The sequence below is a fragment of the Suricata suricatta genome, chromosome 12 (genome assembly GCF_006229205.1).
Source record: "Suricata suricatta isolate VVHF042 chromosome 12, meerkat_22Aug2017_6uvM2_HiC, whole genome shotgun sequence".
Lineage (NCBI taxonomy): Eukaryota > Metazoa > Chordata > Mammalia > Carnivora > Herpestidae > Suricata > Suricata suricatta.
Window position 1 is genome coordinate 73,828,039 of NC_043711.1, and position 27,174 is coordinate 73,855,212.

At 38.7% G+C, this 27,174-nt stretch overlaps 1 protein-coding gene across 1 annotated transcript in view; it reads left to right on the forward strand.

Annotated features, from left to right (window-relative positions):
• Nucleotides 1–22,283, forward strand: part of HAO1 (hydroxyacid oxidase 1) — a 48,263-nt gene extending 25,980 nt beyond the window's left edge. Inside the window, exons 4-8 of the mRNA XM_029918364.1 lie at nt 6,586–6,761; nt 12,807–12,898; nt 19,136–19,294; nt 19,402–19,471; nt 21,549–22,283. Coding sequence (XP_029774224.1) covers nt 6,586–6,761; nt 12,807–12,898; nt 19,136–19,294; nt 19,402–19,471; nt 21,549–21,619 — 568 coding nt within the window. The 3' untranslated portion in view covers nt 21,620–22,283. The remainder of the gene's footprint in view (nt 1–6,585; nt 6,762–12,806; nt 12,899–19,135; nt 19,295–19,401; nt 19,472–21,548) is intronic.
• Nucleotides 22,284–27,174: the final 4,891 nt, after the last annotated feature.

Genomic DNA, 27,174 nt, shown 5'->3' on the forward strand with positions numbered 1-27,174 from the left:
TAATGGAGAACAAGGGGAGTGGAGGAGGGAGAGAGAGTTGGGGAGAGAGAGGGATGCAAAACTTGAGAGACTATTGAATGCTGAGAATGAACTGAGGGTTGCAGGGGAAGGGGGAGTGGGGAAAAGAGGTGGCGGTGATGGTGGAGGGCACTTAAGGGGAAGAGCACTGGGTGTTGTATGGAAAACAATTTGACAATAAAATATTATGGAAATTAAAACAAAAACAAAAACAAAAGTCCTGACATATTCTCACTTCTTGCCAAATTCATCAGAAGTAGATGGCTTCATATTTTCCTAAAATGAAATCCATATTCACCTTACTTCTCTATTTTGGTTGCTTTATTTATTAGACTTTCTAAAATAATTATTTCCCACTATTGAAGCTTCTGACAGGAAACATTCTTCATTATTTACCTTTTGGTCATTTGAAAGAGAATTTGCTATTTCTTTCCCTCCTCGCCTCACAACTACTACTACTGACAACAACAATAATAGATAATACAGTGGGTGTTTTGCTGCTCAAGAAGCACTTTCTTGTTCTGGATAACAAAATGGGTTTCACAGTGGTTTCCACTCAGGGAAGATGAACAGTTGTTAATTAATTCTGGCTGATATCGCGTGCTTCTTTGGTGCCAGGACCACTCAGTGAGGAGCAGGAGGGTTGATTTGCTTCCCCCCCTTTTCCTTTGCTCCTGGGTTCCTGCCCAGATGATGAGAAGGACCATGAGACAAAGGCCCTTTTCAGCTGTCCATGTGCTCAGGAGTGGCCACAACTCCCCAGCTTGTCACATCTCCCATCTGAAGATGATGAAATAATGAGCAACACATCCAGGTTACAGGGAACACAGGAAACACTCCACAGCCTGGTGCCCCCGACCCCAGGCATGCACACTGGCCTTGTTTGTCCTCCTGGGCTTCAGGGCAGGCCAGCGCTTGCTCTCTGGTCTGGTCCTCAGCACCTCGCCTTCAGCAGTTGAAGGAAGAGCATACTAATGGGACGCCCAGGCTTCCGCCTGAGGCCACATACTACCAAAAAGCTCATCCGTTACAGCCTGATATAAAATCAAGTTTTTTTCCGCAGCTGACCTGACTCATAGAAGGTGAAGCTGGGCTTTTCAGAAGTGAGGTTTGGCAGGCACGGGAGGCAGGAAATCCAGAGAAGAATGAGTCTGTAAAGCAGTGGCTCCTTCCAGCCCTAGCTACTTCCTCTGCTGGGGAGGTGTAGGGGAAGGGTAAACAGGAGGGGGGTGGGGGAGTCCCGACTCTTGGCATCTGGGACCAGCCAGAGTTCAAGAGTTTGGTAGTGTCTGCTTGGTGTATATGCAAAACACATGTATGTGTGTATTATGAACGGCACGGAGCTTCCTGAAACTGAACGAGAAAAAGGGGAATTCTCATCTGCTCTTGGATGCAGCAAAGAATGAAGCCAGTTCACTAGACTGATTGCTCAGGCTTTGAGGCAGGGTCCTTTTCCTCTCTCTCTCTACCCCATGGAAATGTTTCATTTACCCTGAGTAAAAATTTGGCTCTTTAGTGCAGCACCAAGGCAGTTGAAAGAAAATAAGAGAAATTTCCAGCCACTAAGATCAAGGTAAATCGTGACACCTGCCCTTTTGGTGATTTGTTTATAGCCCTATAGTCCTGACATGATTTATTAATCACACCAGCCAGAACATATCACACAGAAGAAGATCAGACTGCCATTGTCTTCTCTGGCTTCTCATAATAAAAGTGGCCTTTTGGGCTTCCCATGAGCAGGACCGCATTATCTCTCTTCCCTTATCACCCGGCACCCTACCCTCACCTCCATTCATTCTTCTCAGCTGTATGGGCTTCCCTACTGCTCTTTCAACATGCCAGGCTAGCTGGTGCCTTACATCCTCAGAATTGACTCCTCTCTCTGCCTTTTACGTCTTTCCTCAAATCCATGCACAACTAATTTCCTCACTTCCTTTACACTTTAATATCAAGAATGATTCTACATGTCTTTCTAGTGGGAAACCAAAATAAAAACAAACAGTAGAGATCAGAATAGAGATACAGTATGTGTGGGAATCCTGGGTGAAGTTGAGGGGAGAGAAACATTTGCAGAGTAGAACTTGACACAGGGCCAGCAGCCTTTACATTCTTTGGTTAGGAAAATATTCACAATATAGCTGTGTTAAACAAAATGACAACTTCCCAAAGACATTCGTGTCCTAATCCCTGGAACCTGTGAATATGTTATTTTACAAATGACAAGATGGACTTTGCATGTGTAATTAAGTTAAGGACCTTGAGATGGGAAGATTATCCTGGATTTTTCTAGTAGGCTTAATGTAATTAAAAGGGTCTTATACAAGGGAAGCAGGAGTGTCAAAAGTCAGAGGAGATATGATGATACAAACAGAAATTGGAAGTGTATCATCAGAAGTCAGGGCATGTAGGTGTCTACAAGCTGGAAAAGGCAAGGAAATGATTTTTCTCTGGAGCCTCTGGAAGGAAAACAGCACTATCAACACCTTGAGTTTAGTCCAGTGAGATCCATTTTGGATTTCTGACCTCCATAACTGTAGTATAATAAATATGTGTCATTTTAAAGCCTTCATCTGTGTCATTTTAAAGGTGTGTGGTCATTTGTTATAGCAGCAACAGGTAGCAAATACAATGACAATGTTCTGCTAATTTCCTCTACAAGGTAGCTTCTCAGTGGGGCCAAGTCAGATTATAATATTTAAACCTTCATGTTAAGCCTCTACCAGCTCACATTCCTCTTATTTTGCTTTACTTTTTACAATTTTATGTAGTACTTATGTTCTAATATGCTTCATAAATTATTATGTTTATTGTTTATTGTCTGTCAACCCTTGCTAAGATGTCAACCCTAAGTAGCCAGGTAGTTTGGATTGTTTTACTTACTGGTATAGCCTAAATATCTAAAACCCTGGCACATAGTAGATGCTCAGTAAGTAAGAGTAACATTGAATCCATCAATGAAATTATACTAGATTATGTGAGATTTACCTAATAAAACATGACTATTAGGATGTTGAACAGGAATTTGAGCTCAACCTTAAAATCCATGCCCTGAACGTTACTTCTAACTGCCCAGCACCTTGAGGAAGACATTAGCAGGGTTATATTCTCAATGTATAAAAATATTATATTCTCAAAACATATAAATGTTTTCCTAACCAACATTAAAAGCGGTGACCCATGCACAAATTTCTATATATATTATGAATCTCTCTTTCATACTGTAGATATCATGGGCTCTACTGGTTATATTTATATTTTGTTTCCCACTCTGGAGGCACATAGCTTTGTCTTTAATGTCACGTCAATACTTACAGTATATATTTACATACTTACAGTATGTATTTCTCAATAACATTCATTATCATTAGTGTTAATTGGTTTTCAATGGCTTGTTTAAGTTTCTTTAGTAGTTGCTTTGATTCTCATAATCCTAACTTACTAAAAGCTAAAATAATTTTTATAATAGATCAAAAACTATATTGGAGGCCATTCAAGGCACAATTATTTGCTTACAAAACCAGTTCTTTCCTTTGCTTTTGGGCCATTAAACAGGTTGGGATTTGGAGAATTAAGTCCTAAGTAATTGTGTTCTTATTTTGATGTTGCTCTTTTCCTTCCTTAAGAAATGGAACACTGTGGTTATCAGCAGCCACTTTAAGTGTTTCTTGTGTATATGTCATAATTCAAATAAAAATAGTATTCACGGAGGTTTCCTTCAGAAGCACTGGTAAAACACTCCATCGTGGGTCTCTGTCAAGATATCTGAAAACTTTTTCTTGGCTTCTGGCTTTGAACAACGTTTTAGAGTAACAACAAGGCTTCATTGTGCACTGAAATTTCTGTAAGGCAACATTCATTCAAGTGTTGATCTGCATTTCACCATCCAAGAATAACAACAGTTATTTATATAATTTTATCCATGTTTCTGTTTTTTCCTATCCATTTCACCCTTCCACCCCGCCCCTGCTGAAACACTGTAGCTTGTTTGGGATGGGGGTGGGGTGCTGCTATGCAGAGTATATATACATAGAGATGTTTTTTTCTTTTTTCCCCTGGTCTTGCTGTGGACTAGACAGACATAACCGTTTTCTTATTAACAATATTATTTAAAAGTTTGGAATTTAATATCACTTAATATCATTTCTAGGTAATATTCTGGGATAGGTCTTCATAATAAGGGTATGTTTATAGACCAAAAACTTAGCTTAATTCAAATTAAGATGAGCACAGAATACCAAAGGCTGTGATAAAAATGTACAACCCTAAATGGCTTGATAAAAAGAAATGCTTAGGTATTTCAGCTACAATATTGAGAAAATCTTGCCAATGGCTTGAATAGAGTTAGGTGGGATGTGAATGCTCATGTCCTTATGAGAATGTATGCCACTTGAACTACACAAGGAGCTATTTTATCTGAAAGTATACCAAAAACATTAAGCTTAGTTTGTATTAAAGGAGTCTTATGATTCTCTTTAAAAAATTAAAAATAGGGGCACCTCAGTGGCTCAGTCAGTTAAGCGTCCAGCTTTGGCTCAAGTCATGATCTCACGGGTCATGGGTTCGAGCCCCACATTGGGCTCTGTGCTGACGGCTAGCTCAGGGCCTGGAGCCTGCTTTGGATTCTGTGTTTCTTTGTCTCTCTGCCCCTCCCTTGCTCACACACTCTCTCTCTGTCTCTCAAAACTAAATAAAAAACATAAAACATTAAAAAAAATTAAAAATGGTGTGCCTACGTACTTCTAGGTTTATATAAAAATTGCTATAGTCATTGCTCCAAAATATTTTATATGTTCAATGGAAGAACTAGTAGGAGGAAAGAAAGTGCTATAACTAAGCCAGAGATGAATATACAGCTATATTTTACCCAAATTGGAGATTGACTAGCAAGGTAATTTATAATGTGCAGAAAAGCAAGGTGAATCCAGGTCACGGTCATCATTCAAAGGCAACCTTTTGGAGAGATGAAGTTTGCAATTGGATTTGGGTCTGTAGACAGCTAAGTCATAGGGGTGATACCATTGTGTATCCAGATGGTCATCTATCCAGTTAGTGATCAGAGATGCAAGCAGAAAAAACTCTGTCCCTAGTTTAGGGAACTGCCAAACTCTAGTCAGAATATCAAGATATTAAGCCAAGAGAAAAGACTTCAGGTATAGAATGAGCCAGTAGCAGAGTCTTACAAGTATGTTAGAGAAATCTTGGTCTAAATTGGGTCAACAAAATTAAACACAGAGAAAGGCAGCAACTCAGTAGGGTTATGTCTCAAGTCCTCTAGGAGGAGACTGTGAACCAGCGATATAAATGCAAATAGTTTCTTTGGAAGATGAAGCGAATACTTAGTGGGTAAGTGCTGTGAGGGAAAGGAGGCAGCAAACAAGGGGCATGTTACCAAGATAACTCCAACTGCAGGCAACTGAAGCTCAACATGATTGGAAATTCTGAGATATGTAGAACTTTCTCAGACTTAGCCAGCTTAGGGATAAAAGAGCTGGGGTATTTATATGCCAACATTCCTGACATTTCAGGTCTCCTGTATGTGTGGTTATTAGGGTTCCAGGAGCAGGAGAAAGTCACATGTGTTAGATTCTCCAGAGAAACAGAACTAGTAGAACACACACACACACACACACACACACACACACACACACACACACATTACCAAGGACTGACTCACATAATTATGGAGTCTGAGAAGTCCCACAATCTGCTGTCAATGAGCTGAAGACCCAAGAAAACCAGTGGTATACTTCCAGTCCAAACCAGAAGACCTAAGAACCAGTGGAGCAATGGTGTAAGTGTCAGTCTGAATCTGAAGGCCCAAGGACCAGGGGATGATAATGTCAGTTCTGGTGCAAATATGAAGGCTTGGCAACCAGATGGTTCGATGTCCAAGGGTAGGAGATGATGGATGTTCCAGCTCAAGCACAGAGATCAAATTTGTCCTTCTTTCACTTTCTTGTATTTAGGATCTGAATAGATTATATAATGCTCACCCACATCAAGAAGGGTTATCATCTTTATTCCATCTACTGATTTAAGTGCTAATCTCTTCCAGAAACATCCTCACAGACACACCCAGAAATAACATTTTACCAGCTATCTAGGTATCCTTTAGCCCAAACAAGTTGACACATATTTTACTGGTCATACCACAGGCAAAGAAATGAAGATCTTGGTAACTGGAAAGCTCATGCTCTGGCCCGGACTGTCTGAAAGACTGGTAAGTTTGAGTCAGTAGGCAGACAGCCTTAGAGGAAACAACTAAACGGAGGAGGAAAAAACAAGAGCTGACAACTCATGTGCTGGGAAACACTTCCCACTACTCCATGTGTCCACCATCACAACCACCAGCATAATAGTAGGGCAGGAGAAAGAGTCTATAGTGATTGTCACACTTGGCCTGGAATCTTATCTCAAAACATGGGAAATTTGCATGCAACCAACCTATAGATGGTTGAGGAACATCTAATTGATTTGAAAGGCTGACATTTCATTTTTCATTGAATGAGCCTTTGTAAAATTATCTCTAACTTTGGAAAATTCTCATTTTATGTATCTCTATTTCAGAATGAAAAATTTTGAAACCAATGATTTAGCATTTTCTCCGAAGGAAAATTTTGGAGACAACAGTGGACTTGCTACCTATGTAGCTAAAGCAATAGACCCATCTATCAGCTGGAAGGATATTAAATGGCTGAGGGGGCTGACATCACTGCCAATTGTTGCAAAAGGGATTTTGAGAGGTTTGTGTATTTCTGATACTGATCTCATGATTCTTTGTAGATATATGATCATGATATTTTTAAGAGAAAATAACCAGGGAAAATTAACATGGAAATCTAAGGAGACATTCCATTTCTCAATTCTCCATGTTGTTTTTTTGAGTAAATATTCCTTTATTCTTAGGTAATATACTGAAGATCTCTCTCATGAAGTAAGAAGTTAACCTTTTTTTTTTTTTTTTTTTTTTTTTAAAGCATTGGATTTCTGTTGCCTTATCTTGGAGCCATTACTAAATCATGGAGCTTAACAAGGTCTAGGCAAAATTTCTTGAGTTCATTGCTTTTGCTGAAAGCAACAATGAGTTGCTTCTAGATTAAGGAGTAATCCAAGGATGATATTTATTAATGACAGACTGTTTTAAGAACTTTTTCTATTTTTCTCCTATTCCTTGCAAGTTCCAACGACTAGAACTGAGTTTTGAGTGTGGTGAATCCCACATGACCTCCCTATAAAGAATGATTGACTACAACATGAAAATCCTCACATTTCAAGCCATGCGTATTAAGAAACCTGACTGCTTCCCCAGTATCCACATGTATTCAAATCTCACAGGGAAGTACCAATGACTTCAATAATTTGGAGTATAAATGTATTCTCCCACAAAAATGTTTTCCTGCTTCTGAAAACATTTTTTTAGTTAATTATATAGAAAACTGCCCAAACCTTATTATTTTAAATGTGAATGTTTGAATAAGTGGCTCTGAGATGAGAGATTCTATTAACTTCCTCATCGTTAGCAACAACCTTTTTTTTTTCCAACAACTTCTAATCAAAACATTTTCATCAGATTTACTTGGATATGTGAGTCACATGGCCCCTATTTATAAAGTTGTAGGCATGCCCTTAGCTTTATCTATTTGATCTTAAGTGTTCAAAAATAAAGTTCATAAAAGTAAAAGAATGGGCATAGCAAAGCTTTTAAATAGTGGGGATACATTTAAATCCAGATCTATCTTCATTTGCTTTTAAAATATATTGTTCTATTCTTTCCTATTGGTCATTGTACTAGTTCAAAATTTCTGTGGATTATACTTCAAAGAATAGTTCCCAGTGTTATGGACATCTTTAAACAACAGTTTCACTTACTTAACTGGCATACATATTGTCATTCATGATTGTTAGCACTACTCCTGTATCTACATTCAACTGTAGGTACTAAAGAACATTAAGCTGAAGGTTCTGCCCCATTCATTCATGCATCTGTTAGTTATTCACTCAGGAAGGTATTAATTTCATAAATATGTATCATGATTATTGTGTACTAAAGTAAAAAATAACAGTACTTTGAGGTTCTTGGCCAAGAGGAGAGCCCATTCTTGTAGGAGATAGACATCAAAACAAGAATTTGGGGGCAATAGGATGTTACAGGTGCTGAGATACAAATTTATGCAGTATCAGGGTAGGGTTTAAAATAGGGCATGGACACTTATAAGACTGGGTTAAAGAAGGTTTCATTTTAGAAAGACAGATAGTGTTTGATTTTTGCCACGATATCAAAAGATTCAGACTGAAATGATGGCAAAATAAAGCAATTCTGAGTAACAATTTATAAAACGTATTTGAGAACCACTAGAATTATTGATCCAAGTAGCAACCTCATCAGATGAGCATTTTAGAAAAATCAAGCATTATATAATGGAGTTAATGGATGGAGGTGGCAAGATTTGTGGTCAGGGGGGACATTTAAGAAACTGTTGTTGCCTGGGCAAGAGATCATTGTGGCTGACCTCAGGAAACTGAGAAGGTAGAATTGAATTAGAAAATTAGTGCAGTTTCAAGTATTTAATTCATTCTCATCACAACTGTGGTTCAGGGCAAATGACTAAAAACACCAAAGAAGAATGAAGTTTTAGTATAGTCCCATATTTTCTAAGTTAAATAAGAACATATATAAGAATTAGGTTATTTAAATTTTTAACCAACTTTTCAGTTTAGGATTCCCAATATATATCATTTTCTCAAACTCTGTCCTCTAGGATATGATGTACATCTATTTAATTAGACTTTACTATCATGTGTTCTGTTGAAAAATACTCTGGCTTCTAGAACTTCCTTCTGTGGTTCTTACCTAAGACCCCCACCCCCACCATCAGCTCTTTCATATGAATCATAACATTTCTTTCCACATATTTTATAATGTTTTACACATAGTAGATAGCTGAAATGTTTATTGACTAATATCCTCAGTGAAAACTATGAGTCTATATAATTAGAGAGAGCTCAAAAGCAAGAGATAGAGATGGAGCTTGGCATTTGAAAGGAAATAGCTTATTTACACATGTACAGTTTACATTGTCTAGTTTCTCTGTAACTATTTATTTCATTTATTTAACAAACAAGAATTGTCTCCATGACAACAGCTGCACCAAGTAGTGCATAAGCTCCATCGTGATGGGGGTGGTGGCGGGGGAGGGGCAGTTCTGGGAAATCCAGTTGTGTTTCACAGATCTTCATCCAGAAGTCACATGGATAGACTAAGCATCCCCCATTCTCTTTCATTTTCCTTTGACAAGAAAGGTATAGATTATGTTCGCGGGAGCATGAATTCATGCCTGCTGGAAAGATCTCAGTGAAACTTCCTGCCTTACCACCATTTTAAAAATTGCATCTTAACGAATGCAAATTGAAGTGCAAGATGTAATCTCTTGCTGTGGTTAAACTCTGCCCTTGGAAAACTTCAACACAAACTCTAAACATGTATTTGAGGCAGGATCTGGTCTTCGCCAAAACTCATGCTGATAAACAAATGGCTTTATGAGCAAAGGCATAATGCTTTTCAGAGTTGTTTTAAAATTAAAAAAAATTTTAAACTATTCTGTGGTATTTCCATAGTGGCTTTTTTGTTTCTCAAAACTGTAACTAGCTCTTTTCCTATACACATTTCTTTTCACAACACTCTCAAAGCTATTCACTCAATGCTTCTAGATTATGCTCAAAACTGCTGCCATGCACCTAAGATTTATTCACTAAATTCCTATGAGATAGCAGAGTCCTAAGTCAAAAATTTCATAGGCTTGAGGGTAAATCTTGAGTACTTAATTAAATATAAATTTTTTAGTGTTTTTTTATTTTTATTTTTGAGAGAGAGAGAGAGAAAGAGAGAGAGAGAGAGAGAGAGAGAGAGAGAGAGAGAGAGAGAGAGAGAGACAGCGTGAGCAGGGGAGGGTCAGAGAGAGAGGGAGACACAGAATCCAAAGACTGGCCCCAGGCTCTAAGCTAGCTGTCAGCACAGAACCTGATGCGGGGCTTGAACCCACGAACTGTGAGATCATGACCTGAGCCGAAGCCAGATGCTCAACCGACTGAGCCACCAGGTGCCCCCTTAATGAAACATAAAAAAAATATATCAAGAAGATAGCAAACAGTGCTATTCCCCATTGACTATTGTATTTGTCAATAAATTAATGTATTAACTGGCAAATTAACATATGTGGAATGTCATAGCAGTAAACTTTAAGGATTAATGAAAATATCAAAGATTCATGAACTTTTTACAAAGTCAGAATATTTTTCACTCTCCTATTGAGACAACATTGTTTTTCTCTCTGGATTAAAATAAAATGTGAAACTTTGGACAAGGCTTCATAAGCAGCTAATGAAAAGGGTTCATATCTAGTCATGAATTATTCTTACTTTGCTTCTCCAGATACTTATGATCTTATCTTCTGAGAAAACCATTCTATCATTTTCCCCTACATTCCCAGCACTGCCTAGAAAACCTGGAAAACTGCTTGAAATGATAGGAGATAATAAACTGTTACTTAAGCAGTGCTTACTTCAAATGAAAGGCTCTTTATAATCATAATCCTGAACAGGATGAAAATTTATTGTTATAAACAAAACTCAAACAGACTTGCCAAAGGCATCCAACAAACGAATTTTCCTCCACTTACTCATCTGAGTTTATACTTCCTGTTCCATCAGATGAAATCAATAGTAACCGTTAATTTTATCTGAGTGCTCAACATGTGTCAAGCACTTTCTAAACACTCATTCAACTGCTTTAATTCACAAGCCAATCTTACCTGAATTACTCTCCCTATTTTATGACTTAGGAACCCTGATGCACAGAGAAGTTAAGCTTTCCACTTATGTAGCAGGCAAGTAGCAGATACAAGATTCAAATCCAAGTGGTCTGACTACTAATCCTAAGCACTTAATATTTTTTTTTCATACCGTATAGGATCAGTTTACTGATAACATTCAATTTCTGAGAACATAGGTTGTAGTTATATATATTTTGATTTTTTTTTTTTTTTACTTTTGATGTTTGGTATCATGCACACAATTAGATACCCAAAGCAAACCTTTCCAATTTCACATACACTTTATATTGTACTGAGGCCATAATTTTAGAGAACCGTTTACCCAAGCATATTTTAGATGATAATATATTGGGCTTCCAAATGATGGACCAAATAGATATGCACCCTCTCATCAAACCCATGATGCCACGTAAAGTACAGAAATACAAAACTACATAATTCTTACGACAGCAAAGCAAATAGAGACAAGGGGCACATAAAATAGAGAAACTTTAAGAAATTTATGAGAGAAACAAAATGTAAGTGAACATGTTGATAGGAATATGCAAAGAAAACTCCCCTTCAAGATAGGCCCAGAGGGAGCCCTGGAGGAGACAGGAGATTCTGTAACGATTGCCTGAGAGGTGCCCAGTGTATAGTCTGCAAGTGTGGCAGAGATGGGGGATGAGAAGTGGAGAAGAAAGCCAGGCGGTTCATAAGAGTTCTGCTTGTGAAGCTCTTTACAGTGGCCAGCCATCCTGTCCTCCTCCCTCATCACTTGTGCAACAGTGGGCCCCTTGACACAGTAACTCGATCCTTTCTAAAGAAATGAATGGATGGCTGGGACAACCTACCAGTGGAAAACATTGACAATATGGCATGATGCTCTTCTCAACTCTGACACTTGAGGAGCTCACAGTACAGTAGCCCCTTAGTCAACGTAGTAAAGTTTTGCTGTGCTCACATGACCTGTTTGTTGGATGAATGGAGATTGGGTGGGCAAATAAGCTCTCTGATCTTCTCTTATAAGGGTGCCAATACCCTCATGGAAGCCCCACTCCCGTGAATCATCTAACTTTAATCACTCTCCAAAGGCACCATCTCCAGACACTATCACATTGGAGGTTAGGGTTTCAAAGATAGACTTTGAAGGGACACAAACATTCAATCCATGAACCATGAGTTTAACATTTTCATGTACCTATAGTTTTAAAAGAAAAATAGTACTAGTATCATTTACTTAAATGCATATATCTAAAAACTAGCATTCAATAAAACAAAGATTTGGAAATTATGGTTTTGCATGCAATTTAAAAATAGTCAGAATTACAGATTCTCTTATGAATCTTTTTTCTTCATTATTCTTTGTCAGGTCTGCCCTTGATCTCCATTGCTGAATTTTGAATGTATACAATGTTTGGGATCCATTTACTTATATTTCCCTAATATGCTTTTCACTACAATCTTAGAGCAACTATTTTTGAGTGTTAAAACCGAGTACCAGTGTTACTTGCCTGATTCTGTTAGCAAATGCGTTGTTATTGGGAGGATGCTGAAAATAATAGTTTGAAATATAAAACACTTACAGTGCTTGCCACTGAGGTATTCTTTTATGCCTTGCAAGTTGCAAAGGAGTAATTCTGCTAATTGCTGAATGGTATTATCTTATTAAAAATAATAAAAATGCTTAGTAGGAGTGCTTCCTTATAAGACTAAATAAATTTTAACTGCATATAAATTGGCCATCTATTGAAAATTTTATGCCATCATGAAATTGTTGTCAGTGCTTAACATTTTGGCCAAAGAAACTATCACTACTATTCTAGACCTAACCCTTGGTGTATTTCTATGCTAAAGGTTCTGAGCAAGGTACAGATATACAAGGTCCAGCTCCCTTTGACTGGGACCTTTCAATTTTTAAACCCAAGCCTTCTGTTAAATTGCCTTTTTCATATACAATGGCCGTCTTGCTCTTTCCAGGTGATGATGCCAGGGAGGCAGTTAAACATGGTTTGGATGGGATCTTGGTGTCAAATCACGGGGCTCGACAACTTGATGGGGTGCCAGCCACTGTGAGTTTCAGCAAATGCTTAGATTTCCCTTTGTAGTTTTCATTTCTATCACAGTTTTGACGATCTCTGTGTTTGCCTCTTCCCTGTGTATTTTGCGTGTGTGAACACTAAGGTAAAATATGTGTGAATGCATGAGATCTTTGATTTTAAGTATAGTGGCATATAACTACCTAAATTTGATCATTAATTAGTTCAGTACAGTTATTTGTAAACTTTTAAAAATCATCATCAAAAAATAAGTCACTTATGGGCAGGGATTATTCTTGTATTCATAGGGACACTGAGAGGTATAATGTAAATTAGAGTATAAGAGAAATGATTATGTCACCAGAGTTCAAAGAAGAGGAGATAACAGACCATTGTAATTATAAAAGACTTGGGTGGAGTTTGAGATCAGGAGGAGAAGACTGAAATTTCCTGTGGCTGTAGGGGCTGAGAGAGAGGGTAGGTGCGTGGGAAAAGGAATAGAAATTCTACAGCTTAGGTGAGAGGAGGCCAGTTGCAAATGGCCTACTCTGCTTGAGCTGTGCATGACCTTGGCTATGTATTAGAATCACCTGGGGAACATTAAAGACTCCTAATGCACAGGCTACACAATACATCAGTTCATCAGAATGTCTGGGGCCAGTGGGCATAGGCACCAGTATTTTTTAAAGCTACCCAAGAGATTCCAATGTGCATCTATGGTTTTTTAATACACTGTAGACATTGTGCCAGGCAAATCAGAAACCAGAATCTAGATATAAAGTAAACCAGGGCTCTTGGGTGTCTCCATTGTTAAGCATCTGACTTTGGCTCAAGTCATGATCTCACAGGTTCATGGGTTAGAGTCCCACATCAGGTGAGTTTAAGCCCCACTTTGGATGAACATGAGCCCCACTTTGGGTGAACATGAGCCCTGCTTTGGGTGAGTCCCACTATCCCTCTCCCTCTCTGTCCCTAGTGGGATTCTCTCTCTCTCTCTGCCCCTCACTCACTCACCCCCTTCTTTCTCAAATAAACAAACAAATAAATAAATAAATAAATAAATAAATAAATAAATAAAAGATAAATTGTCTTGAAAAGCAGTGGGACTGAGTTAAAACTGTGAAGGAGAACAATTAGCCCCAAGAAGTCCAAAATCATTTGACCCCTGTTATCAGAGTCATTCAGTTGTGTTATTATATGGATGGCTTTAATTGGGATGACCAGTGAATTTACATTACTCAAACAACTGGAAGGATAGTAGGACAAATAATTGTGGATTATAAGAGTGGATTACTCTTCCCTGAACTATCACGTTGATTTAGAGAAATCCATAGACCAACTTATGTGGGTCTTAGGACAGACTGAATGACTATAGAGGAATATTGGATGTCATCCATATTGGTACTCACAGTTTTTCCTAAAGCACTAATGGTAGTAATGAACTTCATCTTTGCACACTGTAGGATCACAGAGTGAAGAATCAAATCACACAACTGGAAGTTTTCAGTCCTTTTTAGTTCAGCTTTACTTATAGAGACTAGTCTTAAATGTTGCCTGCAGGGAAAGGGAGGTGGAGAATGAAGACCCCCTCTGGGCGGGGAGGAGAAGCTGGTCACAGCTCAAGGCTCTTTTGCAGATTTATGCCTCTCTTGTGTATGAAGACATAGACTTAGTGTGCAGGCCAAATTAAGTTTGTTTTCTAAAAATAAAATCTAAATCTACTGAAATCAAATCTAACTAGATTTTAAGGGGAAAATATCTAAATGGTGTGGTTTATTTCCCTCTGGCTGAGGGTATATGGAAACTTATCTAAAAGGGCTTTTTGAGCTGTGGTCTCTGAGACTGTTTTAAAAAAAACAATGACACTCCCCTTCATATGCTGTGTGCAAGAGAGGAGATGCTTGCTTGACTTTTGCCTCATAATTTAGAGCAAATTTAAGGCCATGTTGGTGAGAGAAATGTGAGATTCGATTCTGCTTACAGTGAAGATGTTTTTCCCTCAGTGTGTAGGGTCTGAGATGATGAGCAAACATTTACAAATGAAGTTCATGTCAATGTCCTTACACTCAAGGTAACAATGTGGACAACAGCACTCTTGAAGAGGGGCACCTGGCTGGCTCAGTTGGTAGACCATGTGACTCTTGATCCTGGAGTCATGAATTCAAGCCTTATGTTGGGTGTAGATCTTACATAAAAAAAAAAAAAAAAAGGATTGCTCTTGAAGTAATTAGAGATCAAAATGAAAGCATCAAATGTATTTTCAAAATCCAGTTTTGGAACATCTCAAACTGGGATTCAAAGATAGATTCTCCAGAGTTTTTGAATTCTACAAGCACTTTTTTCAATTTTTCTTTTCTTTTCTTTCTTTTTTTTTCTTTCTTTTTTTTTTTTTTTTGATACTAACTGGACCCAAACTACCTTAAGCTTAAAAATATTCTTGGGGCACCTGGGTGGCTCCGTTGGTTGAGAGTCAAATGCTTGATTTGGGCTCAGGTCTTGATCTCAGGGTTGGGAGATTGAGCCCTGAGTCAGGCTCTACAATGAGGATGGATCCTGCTTGGGATTCTCTCTCTCCTTCCCTTTGCCCCCTCCCTCCTCTCTCTCTCCAATGTATATATGTGTGTGTGTGTTCATCTACAAAAAAATCTTCATAAAATAATACATAATATTTGGGTTGTTAAGTCAAGCATTTCCAAAATTGAGTCCTTGGGCATGTTCTATGAGATCTAAGAGATTTTATTTTTCTTTTTATAAAGGATCCATGTAATTCTACCTTTGAGATACACTGATGTACCAGTTAGCTTTCTCTGTGTAACAAAGCACTCTGAAAGTTACTGGCCAAAATTAAATAGCTGTTTGATCATGTCATGATTTTGGGAGCTGGCAATTTGGGCTGAGATCTGCTAGAGTTTTTCCTGGGCTTTTTGGCTGGGCTCACTCATATGCATGTGGTCAGCTGCTGGGTTGACTAAACAGGCTAGTATGGGGTGGCCTCAGTAGGGACAGCTCTGCATTGTCTCACATTAGGTAGACTGGCTCTCAAGGTGGCAGGTTTCCTAGAGGGTAATTGCAAACATGTAAGGCCTCTTGAGATTGAAGCTTAGAATAGGCACACTGTAGCTTCTCTCTATTCTATTCTCTCTACATTCTATTGGTAAAAGTAGGTCACATGGGTACTTCAGATGCAAGGGATGGGAAAATAGACTCTTCTATCCTCATTTCCCCCCCATGATGGGAGGACTTGTCACATTGCAAGGAAATGAAGATAGGGAGGAAAATAATTGCAGCCATTCTTGCAATAGCAAATAGTCAAGCTTATAGGAACAAATGATATTTTAAGCATACTTAGTAGAAATCCCGCCCAGGGCTTCCTGGTAAAGTATGATGAGTGGAGTGGGGTAAAGGGCCAGGGGAAGATTTCTAGACAGTAACCTGGACTCTGACTCTTTTGCTTTTCACTAAATCAGTTCTGGTTTTATTTGCTTTTGTCTATGTTCAATTGCTTTGGTTTGGGACATTTGAAGGGTTCCATGCCCAAAAGGTCAGCAATCAGGAGTATATCAATGGATGCTGTAGGAAGATAGAAAGGTGAGCGCTCCCTGTGACTAGAAGTTTTGTGGGACAGAGAATATCCTGGAAGAATGTGATGTCAGCAAGAATGGGGAAAAGTCTCATTGCCAGTCTCAACCCTGTGGGATTCTTTTTGGCTCCCTTAGACTGTCTGCCTACTGGTTTGAATAAAGCAGGTCCTCAATAAAGTGCTTAATAAGTCAGTGAATGGATGGATGAGTTAGCAAGTATATTGGGATCTTTCCACATTTTCCTGTAGATTGACCCTACCAAAGGTTAGCCCAAAATTAGTTGTCTAAAGAACTACTAAGGAAAGAAAAACCAAAATGAATGGTCTCTGAGATGTGTAATAAGCTGAAAAGAGGAAACATAACAGTCGTAAAATAGTGGATTTGTCTACTGTATTTATTTATTTAATCTCCTCTGATCAGAATTATTCTCTGAAATGTATACCCAGTAGAACTGCAGCTACTGAAGGAAAAAAGGGGGAAGACAGAAATGCTCAGCAGTGGACAGAACATCCTTGTCCCCAGAAACACAAAACACCAATCTGGATTCTGCTTTATAGCCCAGAATTCACATTTTAAGTATCCTTATTAGTTTCTTTTTAGGCCAGGTTGGGCATTGGAAATAACATAAACAGACTTGATTTGCGTGACTTTGAAAATGTGTATTGGACCCAAGCTAGCTAATATTTTTCTTTGGTTTTGGTTTCAAATGAGGAAATATGCTTAATTATAGCTTGCATCATCTCTTGGAAACTGTAGCATTTATATGTTGATGTAACTTGCCTGACTGTAAAAGGAGGACTATGTATAGGTAAAGGGACATATGTAAATGGATCCAAAGCATGTTTGGCAAGGCAGAAACGCCAAAAGGAAAAGGGGAAAATCACATTACCTGCCAAACACTTAGGGGCTGCATGCCAAAAGTTGCCTTCACTTCCTCCAAATCTTGGTCTTCAGCCCTTTACATAAAACTCTATTTAAGTTTAGCCTCCAAAATTTCAGGGAAGAAGTAGGAAAGCCTTTGAGTGATTTCAGAACAATTATGTCTAGAACTGCACTTGAATGCATGATAGCTTCTTCAGCATACATTTTAAATGGGGATTGGACTTAATTTTATACTTAAATATTTTGGAATGAATGTGGGTTATTTCTACAGATTTTGGCCTACAGGTCACCTTGTGAATTGTTTCCGTTCTCAAGTGCAAAGATTTACATAAAAATAGATGACTATATCAGCTATCAGCTATTAGCTATTAACTGTATTGGCTATTAGCCAACTGTATTAGCTATTACCACATGATACTTTTAGACAAGAAATTCCAAACTCAGTGACTTAAATCTGTAGTCATTATTCCCATGAAACTTTGTGTCAACTGGCGGGGAGCAGGGGCAGCCTGCTGATCTGGACTTGGTACTGGTTAGGTGGCTGTGCTCCAAATTTCATGTCTAGCTGGGCTTAGCTGGGCTAGCTTTACTTCCTGAATTCCTGAATATCTATTCTGGGGCCCCAGGAAAGGAAGAACATTGCCCAGGGGGTGCTCCTCTCATGGCAAGTGGCATAGGTGCCAGAGAAAGTTGAAATGTATGAGATCATTTAAGGTCTATGTCCAGGAATGGAGCTGTGCCACGTCTGCTCACGTGTTATTGGTGAAAGTAAGTAGCAAGGCCAAGGCCAATGTCAAGGAACAGGCAAGTGCACACTGTTTTCTTTAGCAGGAAACACTGTAAAGTTACTTTGGAAATGGAGTGGTTTCAGAGTAGTGTGGAGGATCAGGAATAATACTGCAAATCTACCAGATCAATCTCTGTGAGTCTCTTGTATTCTTTGGTGCTGATATAAGCCCGTCATCAATTGACAGTCCAGATGAGGACCTTCAGGGTACATGTGGTCAAAGCAAAAAGGGGCGCTGGGTGGCTCAGTCAATTAAGCATCCGACTTTGGCTCAGGTCATGATCTCAGGATTCATGAGTTCAAGCCCTGTATTGGGCTGAGTGCTGCCAGCTCAGAGCTGAAGCATGCTTGGAGTTCTGCCCCCCCCCTCTTTGTGCCCCTCCCCCACATGCACCCTATCTCTCTCTTTCTCTCTCAAAAATAAATAAGCATTAAAAAATAATAATAAAAATAAATAAATAAAACAAAAAATAAAGCAAGATAAATATCTTCATAGAGAGTTCCCTAATATATGGCTAGATGCAAAATACATTGGATGGGGAAATCAGAGACTAGGTTGTTCATTACTAGCACTACCCGCATTTTTATGTACCATTGCTTCCACAATCAACTATTAATTTTAACCATTGATTTTCAATAAGTAAATAATATACAAAATAATTTATGTGAGCGAGGTATTTCATTTATTTTTATGCAATTTGTAAAGCATAGCTATAAAAGGTCATTACATGTATTAAAATTATGTTTATATTTTATTAAATCATGATCTTTAAATTTGAACATAAGGAACAGAAAAAAAAAGTCTTCAACTTTGAAATAAAAATAAGCCACTCAACTGAAAATTTAGTTGGTATTTACTTACTAACATTTTCACCTCTCTCTTTCAGGCGGAAAGAAATTTAGTGTTGATTCCAAACCTTTAATGCTAAACCCTTGTCAGACGGTCAATGGCTGTGGAGATTGAGTTGGGTAACAATTTAACACGTATACTGTCACCCTATTGACCTCTTTTCCCTGCAGATTGATGCTTTGCCAGAAATCGTGGAGGCTGTGGAAGGGAAGGTGGAAGTCTTCCTGGATGGGGGTGTTCGGAAAGGCACTGATGTCCTGAAAGCTCTAGCACTGGGAGCCAAGGCTGTGTTTGTGGGAAGGCCGATCATTTGGGGCTTGGCTTCCCAGGTAATTGGAGGATAAAGAAATATATAGAACAGAACGACGGTGAAATAAATGCATGAGTCAAGTCAGACTGACTTATCCCAAAGATCTGTATCTTTTTACTTGCTTAGGGAGAGAAAGGTGTTCAAGATGTCCTTGAGATACTGAAGGAAGAATTCCGATTGGCCATGGCTCTGAGTGGTAAGACTTGCCATTCTCCTTTCTAACTTTCTTTTCTTCTTATGGGCTTTAAGGCAGGCTCCTTGGTGGAGAGAAGTAAACTTGAGAGGAAAGAAGATGGAATTATTTGGGCTATAATTAAATTTGTATTTGGCTCCATGTTTACATTTCTACTGCAGAGCACTCTGAACAGAGGAAGTCCAAAGTGTACTCAGCCAGTAACAGTTGCTAAGCCTCTATCTTTGACAGTCTCACCAGGGATATGTTGGCAAGTACCTGAAGGGTGAATGCTATACTGTACTCTTCCTCATCTCATAACACATGAACAAAAAACTCTAACTGGCTAGTCAATACCTCCATTGAGATGTCTAAGTGGCATCTCAAACTCTACCCGTCCAAAATGAAACTGTGAACTTTTCCTACTGAACCTGCTCCACCTGCAGACCCTCCAATCTCAGTTCATGTTAATACCATTGTCTCAAAAACCTTGAGTTATTTTTGACTGCTCATTTCTCTCACACCCTCACATCCACAGAAACTCTGTCTCCAAAATGTGATCAGAATCTGACCTCACTCAGTACTGCAATGGCTCCTCTGTGTTTCTTTCTAACCAGTGCCTCTCTCCCCTTGGTATTGCAGGTCTGTCTGTCTACCCTTGTCTACCTCACTCTCCCAGCCTGATCACAACAGTCAGAATGGTCTTTTTACACATTAATTCAGATCATGCTGCTGTTCTGATAAGGACCCTCCAATGACTCTTGGTTTGTTTACTCAGTGTAAATGCCAAAGTCCTTACAATGGTCTATAAGACCTTTATGTGGCTTGACTTCTGTCACCTCTCTGACCTCAACTCCTCCTGCTGTCACTCTTGCTTCTTCTGCCCAGGCCATATTACCTCCTGCTGTTCCCTAACTATGTCAGACATGTTTCAGATTTAAGGCTTTTGCACTGACTGTTCCATTTACCTGGATGCTCTTCTCCAGGTATCAACATGGCTAGCTGCCTCACATTCTTCAAGTCTTCACTTAAGTCATATTTTCTTAAAGGGCGCCATCTTGAACACCCTATTTAAAATGGCAATCCAGGGTGCCTGGGTGGCTCAGTCAGTTAAGTGTCTGACTTTGGCTCAGGTCATGATCTCAGAGTTTGTAGGTTCAAGCCCCGCATCGGGCTCTGTGCTGACAGCTCAGAGCCTGGAGCCTGCTTCGGATTCTGTGTCTCCCTCTCTCTCTGCCCCTTCCTCGCTAGCGCTGTTTCTCTCTGTCTCAGTAATAAGTAAACATAAAAAATTTTTTAAATGGCAATCCATCCTCCACCCACCCACTCAGCTTCTAGTTTTCTTTCCCTGTTATTATTTCATTCTTCTCCCACAGCACCTATCACCTTCTATAAATCATCTATCATTTCATTTACTTTTTAAATTACTTGCATCATTATCTTTAGCTCTACAGAATACAAGAAGCATGAGGCAGGGATCTTTGTCTGTTGTCTTCAATTCAGTATCCCCAGTGTTTAGAGCAATGCCTGGCACATAAATAATAATTGCTGAAGAAATAAGTAAAAATAAGCACCATTATTACTAGTGGCTGTTTTGAATTTGACTCAGAATGGACCCTGAGATGTAAAGAATGACGTTGAGTTCAATTATCAACTTCTGAAGGTAATGGGAGTTTCCTTTTCTATGATCCATATCACCCAGATTGTCCTTATGGATATAATTCCCGAGATCAATGGTCTACTCCTACTGTGCTGAGCCTGTGTGAACACAGCCTCAGTGAGGAGCATGCCATTCTGTGAATCCTCACTCTGCATTTTAATTTGCTGCAGACATATCCTAAAAGAGAGCTTTCAGCCACTGACTCTCTATTAAATGTGGCAGAAAGAATATACTCTTTGTGTTAATAAAAATATGTGCCAGTCATTTTGTGTTAAGGACTGTTTAGGTAATAAAAATGGTCTCGTGCCACATAAGATTTGGCAAGCCTACCTTGAATCATAAACCTTACATTTGTCAAGTTTTACATTCCTTGGGAAAACGATTACCTGCCTGATTATTATTGCATTCATGTCATATTAAATGTATGCATTATTTTCTCAGGGTGCCAGAACGTGAAAGTCATCGACAAGACATTGGTGAGGAAAAGTCCTTTGGCCGTTTCCAAGATCTGACAGTGCACAATATTTTCCCATCTGTATTATTTTTTTTCGGCATGTATTACTTGACAAAGAGACACTGTGCAGCGGGTGACCACAGTCTGCCATCCCCCACTTCAATACAAAGGGTGTCGTTCTTCTCCAACAAAATAGCAATCCCTTTGAGCTCATTGCTTTTGACTTTTCAATGGGTGTCCTAGGAACCTTTTAGAAAGAAATGGACTTGCATCCTGGAAATATATTAACTGTTAAAAAGAAAACATTGAAAATGTGTTTAGACAACGTCATCCCCTGGCAGGCTACAGTGCTGAAAAACAAAAGATATCCTTTGGTAAAATTGGAGGTAGCGACCGCTGAGGTAAAAAGATAATGATCTTACTGTTTATTGACCTGCATTGTGTTTAGCTAGCCTTAAAGCAATGTTCTTAAGTTGTAAACTCAGGTTTAAAAGGTTGGACAATGCCAGGAGAAACGAGAGATTTAGATTTCCTACACAGAGGTAGCCTTGGGAGGAGCTAGTGGTAATTTGTGACTTTCGAGATACCTTTTAACACCCTGACTTATGCTTCTTCTTTGAACGTAGATTTCTGTTCACGTCTTTAGTGTCTGCATATATCAATATTTTATGATAAATATATTGCTTCTTAATCAGAAACAAATAAAGCATTTTTGAAAAGAGTATGTATGTCTGGTCTGTTCATAACAATAAGAAATTCAACCATTTAATCTCTGAGCCCTAGGCCCTATCCCCCCATTTACTCTCTTACACCTTCTAGCTCTTCTTTATTCTTTTGCTTCTTTTCCACGTCCAGTCATAAGCAGGGCCAGTTGCATAATTTATGAGGATCATGCTGGATGAAAATGTGATCCCTTTGTGCAAAAGAGCAGGAAAAAGTCCTATCTTTCCTTCCACAGTTTTTCTCTTAACCTGTCATGGTATCTTTTATTTGCTATTTAATGTCCTGTTTCCTTGGGCATGAAGTTACTCACAGAGCAAGTGTGGACCCTCACCGGTGCCTGAACCGGCCCTGTGATTGCTCTGACTCCTCAACGCCCATTCCCAGGGCCCTGCCAGTGGTGGACGACGGCAGTGTCACTGGCAGGGGGGTGAGCCAGCCGCCATGGGCTCATTTAGGGGAGGTTGGCAGATGGCAGGAGATGGGCCGGCCATTGTGTGATTCTAGGCTCCAAACCCCGAGCACATGTTTCACTGTCCCGATGACTTTTACTTATAAGACACAAACTCAAAGGTAAAACTATTAAGAATTTCAATCCAACAACCACAGAACGTTAAACCCAAGTGTGAGGTCCCTGTCTTAGTGTGGAATCCTGTGCAGCTGGACTAGCCATGTGCTCAGGAAGCCCTGGTCATGTGAATTTTAAATCTGACAGATGAGAGGTAAATTTGGTGGCCAAAGTAATTTTGAAGTTTGACTTTTTGCCATCTCCCTGATGGTTCACCCACTGTGAAATACTAAATGAAACAATGGAGAGAATCACTAGCTAAAAATATGATTTTTTTTGTTATGTTGTATCACTTTGTTTTACTCTCAAATCTCTCTCCCTTCCTCCTTCCTTCCTTTAAATGCTGGGCCATTCCTAAATACTATGCTGGACACAAACATGGCTCTTTCTTTCCAAAATTACTGATTTATCCTGATAAAAATAAATCATTTAATGTGATAAAAAGGAATAGTTACTCCTTAATATTTTCTCCAAGTGCAAAGATGGAATAATACTGCCATGTCATGTAACTGTTTAGTTCCTGTATAATTAATGTTAATTAATAGGCATATAATAAGCACCTCTTTGATTCCCACAACTGATTTTGAAATGCCTTTGCCGTCAGCAAAGAATGTCTACTTTGATTACATTGTATTTGGTTGAGTGATGAAAACAAAATGTTGATAACCTTCCCAGCAAATAGAGATCCACACATGGTGTTCTAAGAAAGTTTTATGCAAATTACAAGAGAATGGGGATTCATGGTCTTAATTTGTGAATTTCTGGACACTTTTATGACCCCTACAGCCATGCTACCTACTTGAATGTAGATTTTCACTTTTTCTTCTGAGTGATATCACCAGAGCCTTTATGATAGATATTATTTTCATAATCAGAAGGATACCAGGTTAATTTTAGTTTTCTTTGAGTGTGTCTCTAGTCTCCTTGCAATATACTGAAACTGAAGCTATCTGATGGCTGATAAAGAAATGGAGCATATGCATGTCTCCTGCTGAGAATTTGTTTCCTGCACTTGATAGAAGTTCTCTGAAGAAGCCAAACGACCTTTCTGTTCCTGAGTTTTCTGAAATATGTTGGGGAAGGGGTCAAAGGGAATGGAGAGCTCATTGTCAAGATGGGCCAACCCTGCTTTCTTTGCATGTCACCAGTTTAATGTATGTAGTGCTCTAGAGTAGTGTTTCTCAAACTATAGAAGGTATCAGGATTCCCTAAAGAACTGGTTACAACAGAGTGCTAGGCCGCATGCCCACGGATTCTGATGCCGCAGGTCTGGGGAGGGGCTGGAAATCTACATTTCTAACACGCTTCCAGGTGAGACTGATACGGCTGGTCTGGGCAGCGCACCTTGAGAACCACCCATCTAGTGGAGAGCAAGAAGCATCAAATTAGATTTGCCAGGCAAATCATGTAATGAGCCAATTGTTGGATGTGGACCATGCCCCACCTATAAAGGGCAACTTCTCCTTCACCAATTGATTCCTTTTGTTGAATTTTATTTCTTATTGGAGTATACAGTGCTTCCAGTGAGGTGTGTAAAGGGTTGAAGCCTAAGTGCCTAGGTGAATGCATTTTACATGCATGCAGCCATCATCACCACCACCACCACCACCACCACCACCACCACCACCACCACCACCAAACAGATCAAAATACAGAACCTTTCCATCATCCCCAAAAGTACCTGCTCTACCAGAAGTAAACTTGTGCTAACTTCCAACACCACTAATTAGTGTGTGTTGTTCTTAAGCTTTGTATAAGTGAAACCATACAGTACATGATTTTTGTTTTGGTTTCTTTTGCACAATGTATATTAAGTCCATTCATGTTGAATATACCAGCTGTTAGTTTTATTTATGGCCCTGTAGGAAGTCCAGTGTAGAAAATATCACAATTTGTCTATCCATTCTCTTATAACTACATGGTTGGGTTATGTGCAGTTTTTCTGCTGAAAGCCAATTCCAGCTGATTTTTTGTAAAAATATATGCACAGTATTATTTTCTTATTTTTCAAGAAAGGAGCTAGACATCTGTTGAAGCCCGGAGGCCGGGTCCGGCGCGTCCGCCCCGTCCGCTTCCATCCCGAGCTGGGACGGCACTTGCGGGTGCCGCGGTGCGCTAGCTCGCCAGGTCCAGGCGCGCTCGTCCCCTATGTTGTTACATAAACATCTTAAATGTTGGTGAATATTTAACATTTTGAACACGGAGCAGGTCATGGTAAATATGGTTGTGGCCGATGTCTATCTGGCTCGTGAGTCACAGGTTCACAATGCCTGTAATGTCTTGTCCTCACAGATGTTTCCCTCATGGCTAAAATGCCTCCTATGCCCCTATACAGAGTCATGCCTGAGACACGTAGCACTGATGAGTGCCTGCCAGCAGAATTTCTCAGAATCTCTTTTGTTTAAGCTTGCTAGATTCTGCTCCCTGGAAGATTGTGGGTGTGAAATAAACTTCCTTCTCTCCACCAGGCTTGGGGAGCCCACACTCATGGTCCTATAGGAATGAATCAAATAGTATTGATGCTTTTTAGCGTGCAGTTTGAAAAGTGCATCTGTGTCATTGCTGTGCTATTCATTCATTTATTTATCTTGCCAAAACATTAGCGTTTGTGAAACAGCTTTAGAGGGTTGTGGTGGATTAGTACAGCATGAAAGGAAGTTGTGGCTTGTCCTCGAACAGGCAGAAAAGACTTTTCATTGTAAAATTCATTTTCTATTTACTGTTGATGGACTGTATTGCATGTCAGTTGCATAGCAACAAAACAAAGTTTGTCTGTTTAGGAAAATCCGAAAATTTCTTGTAACATAAAGATAGAGGATGCTTTCTGAACTTATATTTGCTTCAACATGCACTCTGTCACATGCCAATAATAGAACAACATCATGATGAGAGTTTATTTTAGGTAATATAAATGTTAGCCCAAATGATGGAAGGCTATTATTATATGTTTATGTGATGGGAAATCTTATCTATTTTAAAAGATGCAATTTCCTGTCTTTATCCAAATCTAACTTGAGCAATAGCTATCTTTTTTTCTCCCTAATGTGGTTGCCCATAGTTGGTTGGAGGAAATAAGAAATGCTTATTTTTATCCAGTTATCTCTTCGTTTCTCCACTGATTTTTTTTTCTGAATATCACTTTAGATAATGAGCATAGGTTCAACTGAAGATTTTCCAGGATCTTATACAAACCAAGAATTGTGTTACCCTGAATAATGCCAAAACAAGGGCTGAATTCAAGCAAACAGTAAATTTGATTTTGTTTGTTCATTTGATTCGGTATCACTGGGTAAGAGATTCTGGCTTGGCTTCTCAGCTGTATTCTCTGGTTAGATCATCCATCTTGAAAGCTGATTTGTTTTCCTTTACAGTCAAATTCCTCAGTCTTTTTCTAACAGTGGGATCTTCTTGTTGATAGTCATTTATGGTAATATGCTTCACACTATATGTTAGAGCTTCATTACTAACCTCAGGGCCAACCTGCCCAAAAGCACGGATTAGGATCCTGAAGATCTGAGTTGACCTAGCAGAATGAAAGAAATATTATTTAATCTTAGGACCCGTGGATTTTTAGCTGTGAAATAAAGACATAGATAGCATGGTGAATTATGTGAGAACAGATCATGGATTATAAATTGACATTCAAAGTCTGATTACTAATTATTATCAGGAGAGATAACATAACAAGTTCTGATATGTATTGTTTTTATATTATTTATTTTGACAAATTAACATTTTTTGGTAAAAAGTCTTTAATGATTTCAAGCAATTCAACAGAGTAAAAATAAGAATGACTTATTTTACCATGTAGAGATAATTATTACTTATGTTAGGTAAATATTTTTTCAGATATTGCTGTACCCACTTAATAAGTAGTGATTGGATAGATAAAATGGCTTTTATAGAATTTTACATTTAAGTAAAATATTTTACATTTAAGTAAAATATTTTACATTTAAGTAAAATATTCAAGTTAGTTGTACCTGAATTTAGAAGAAAAAGTAAAATTGAAAGGAATTCTTAAAATTAAGGTCAATGCTTCTCTCAAAAAATAAATACAGCACAAAAGTTCCTGTTCATCATACTTTTTAAATTATGAAAAACTTATCAGGTTGGAGTGATTTTTTTTGTTTCTGGCATTATATGTTTCCTTTGTAGACAGTATCAGTCAATTTATTGCTATAAAAATGAAAAAATTAACTTACACTTACTATCCTCTTTTTTCTCTCCCTTCTCTCTCAATTTTCTTAATATATTATTATTTTTATACCATCAAAATAGAAAGCATCCTCGTATGTAACAATAATTTCCAAAATTGTTTAATA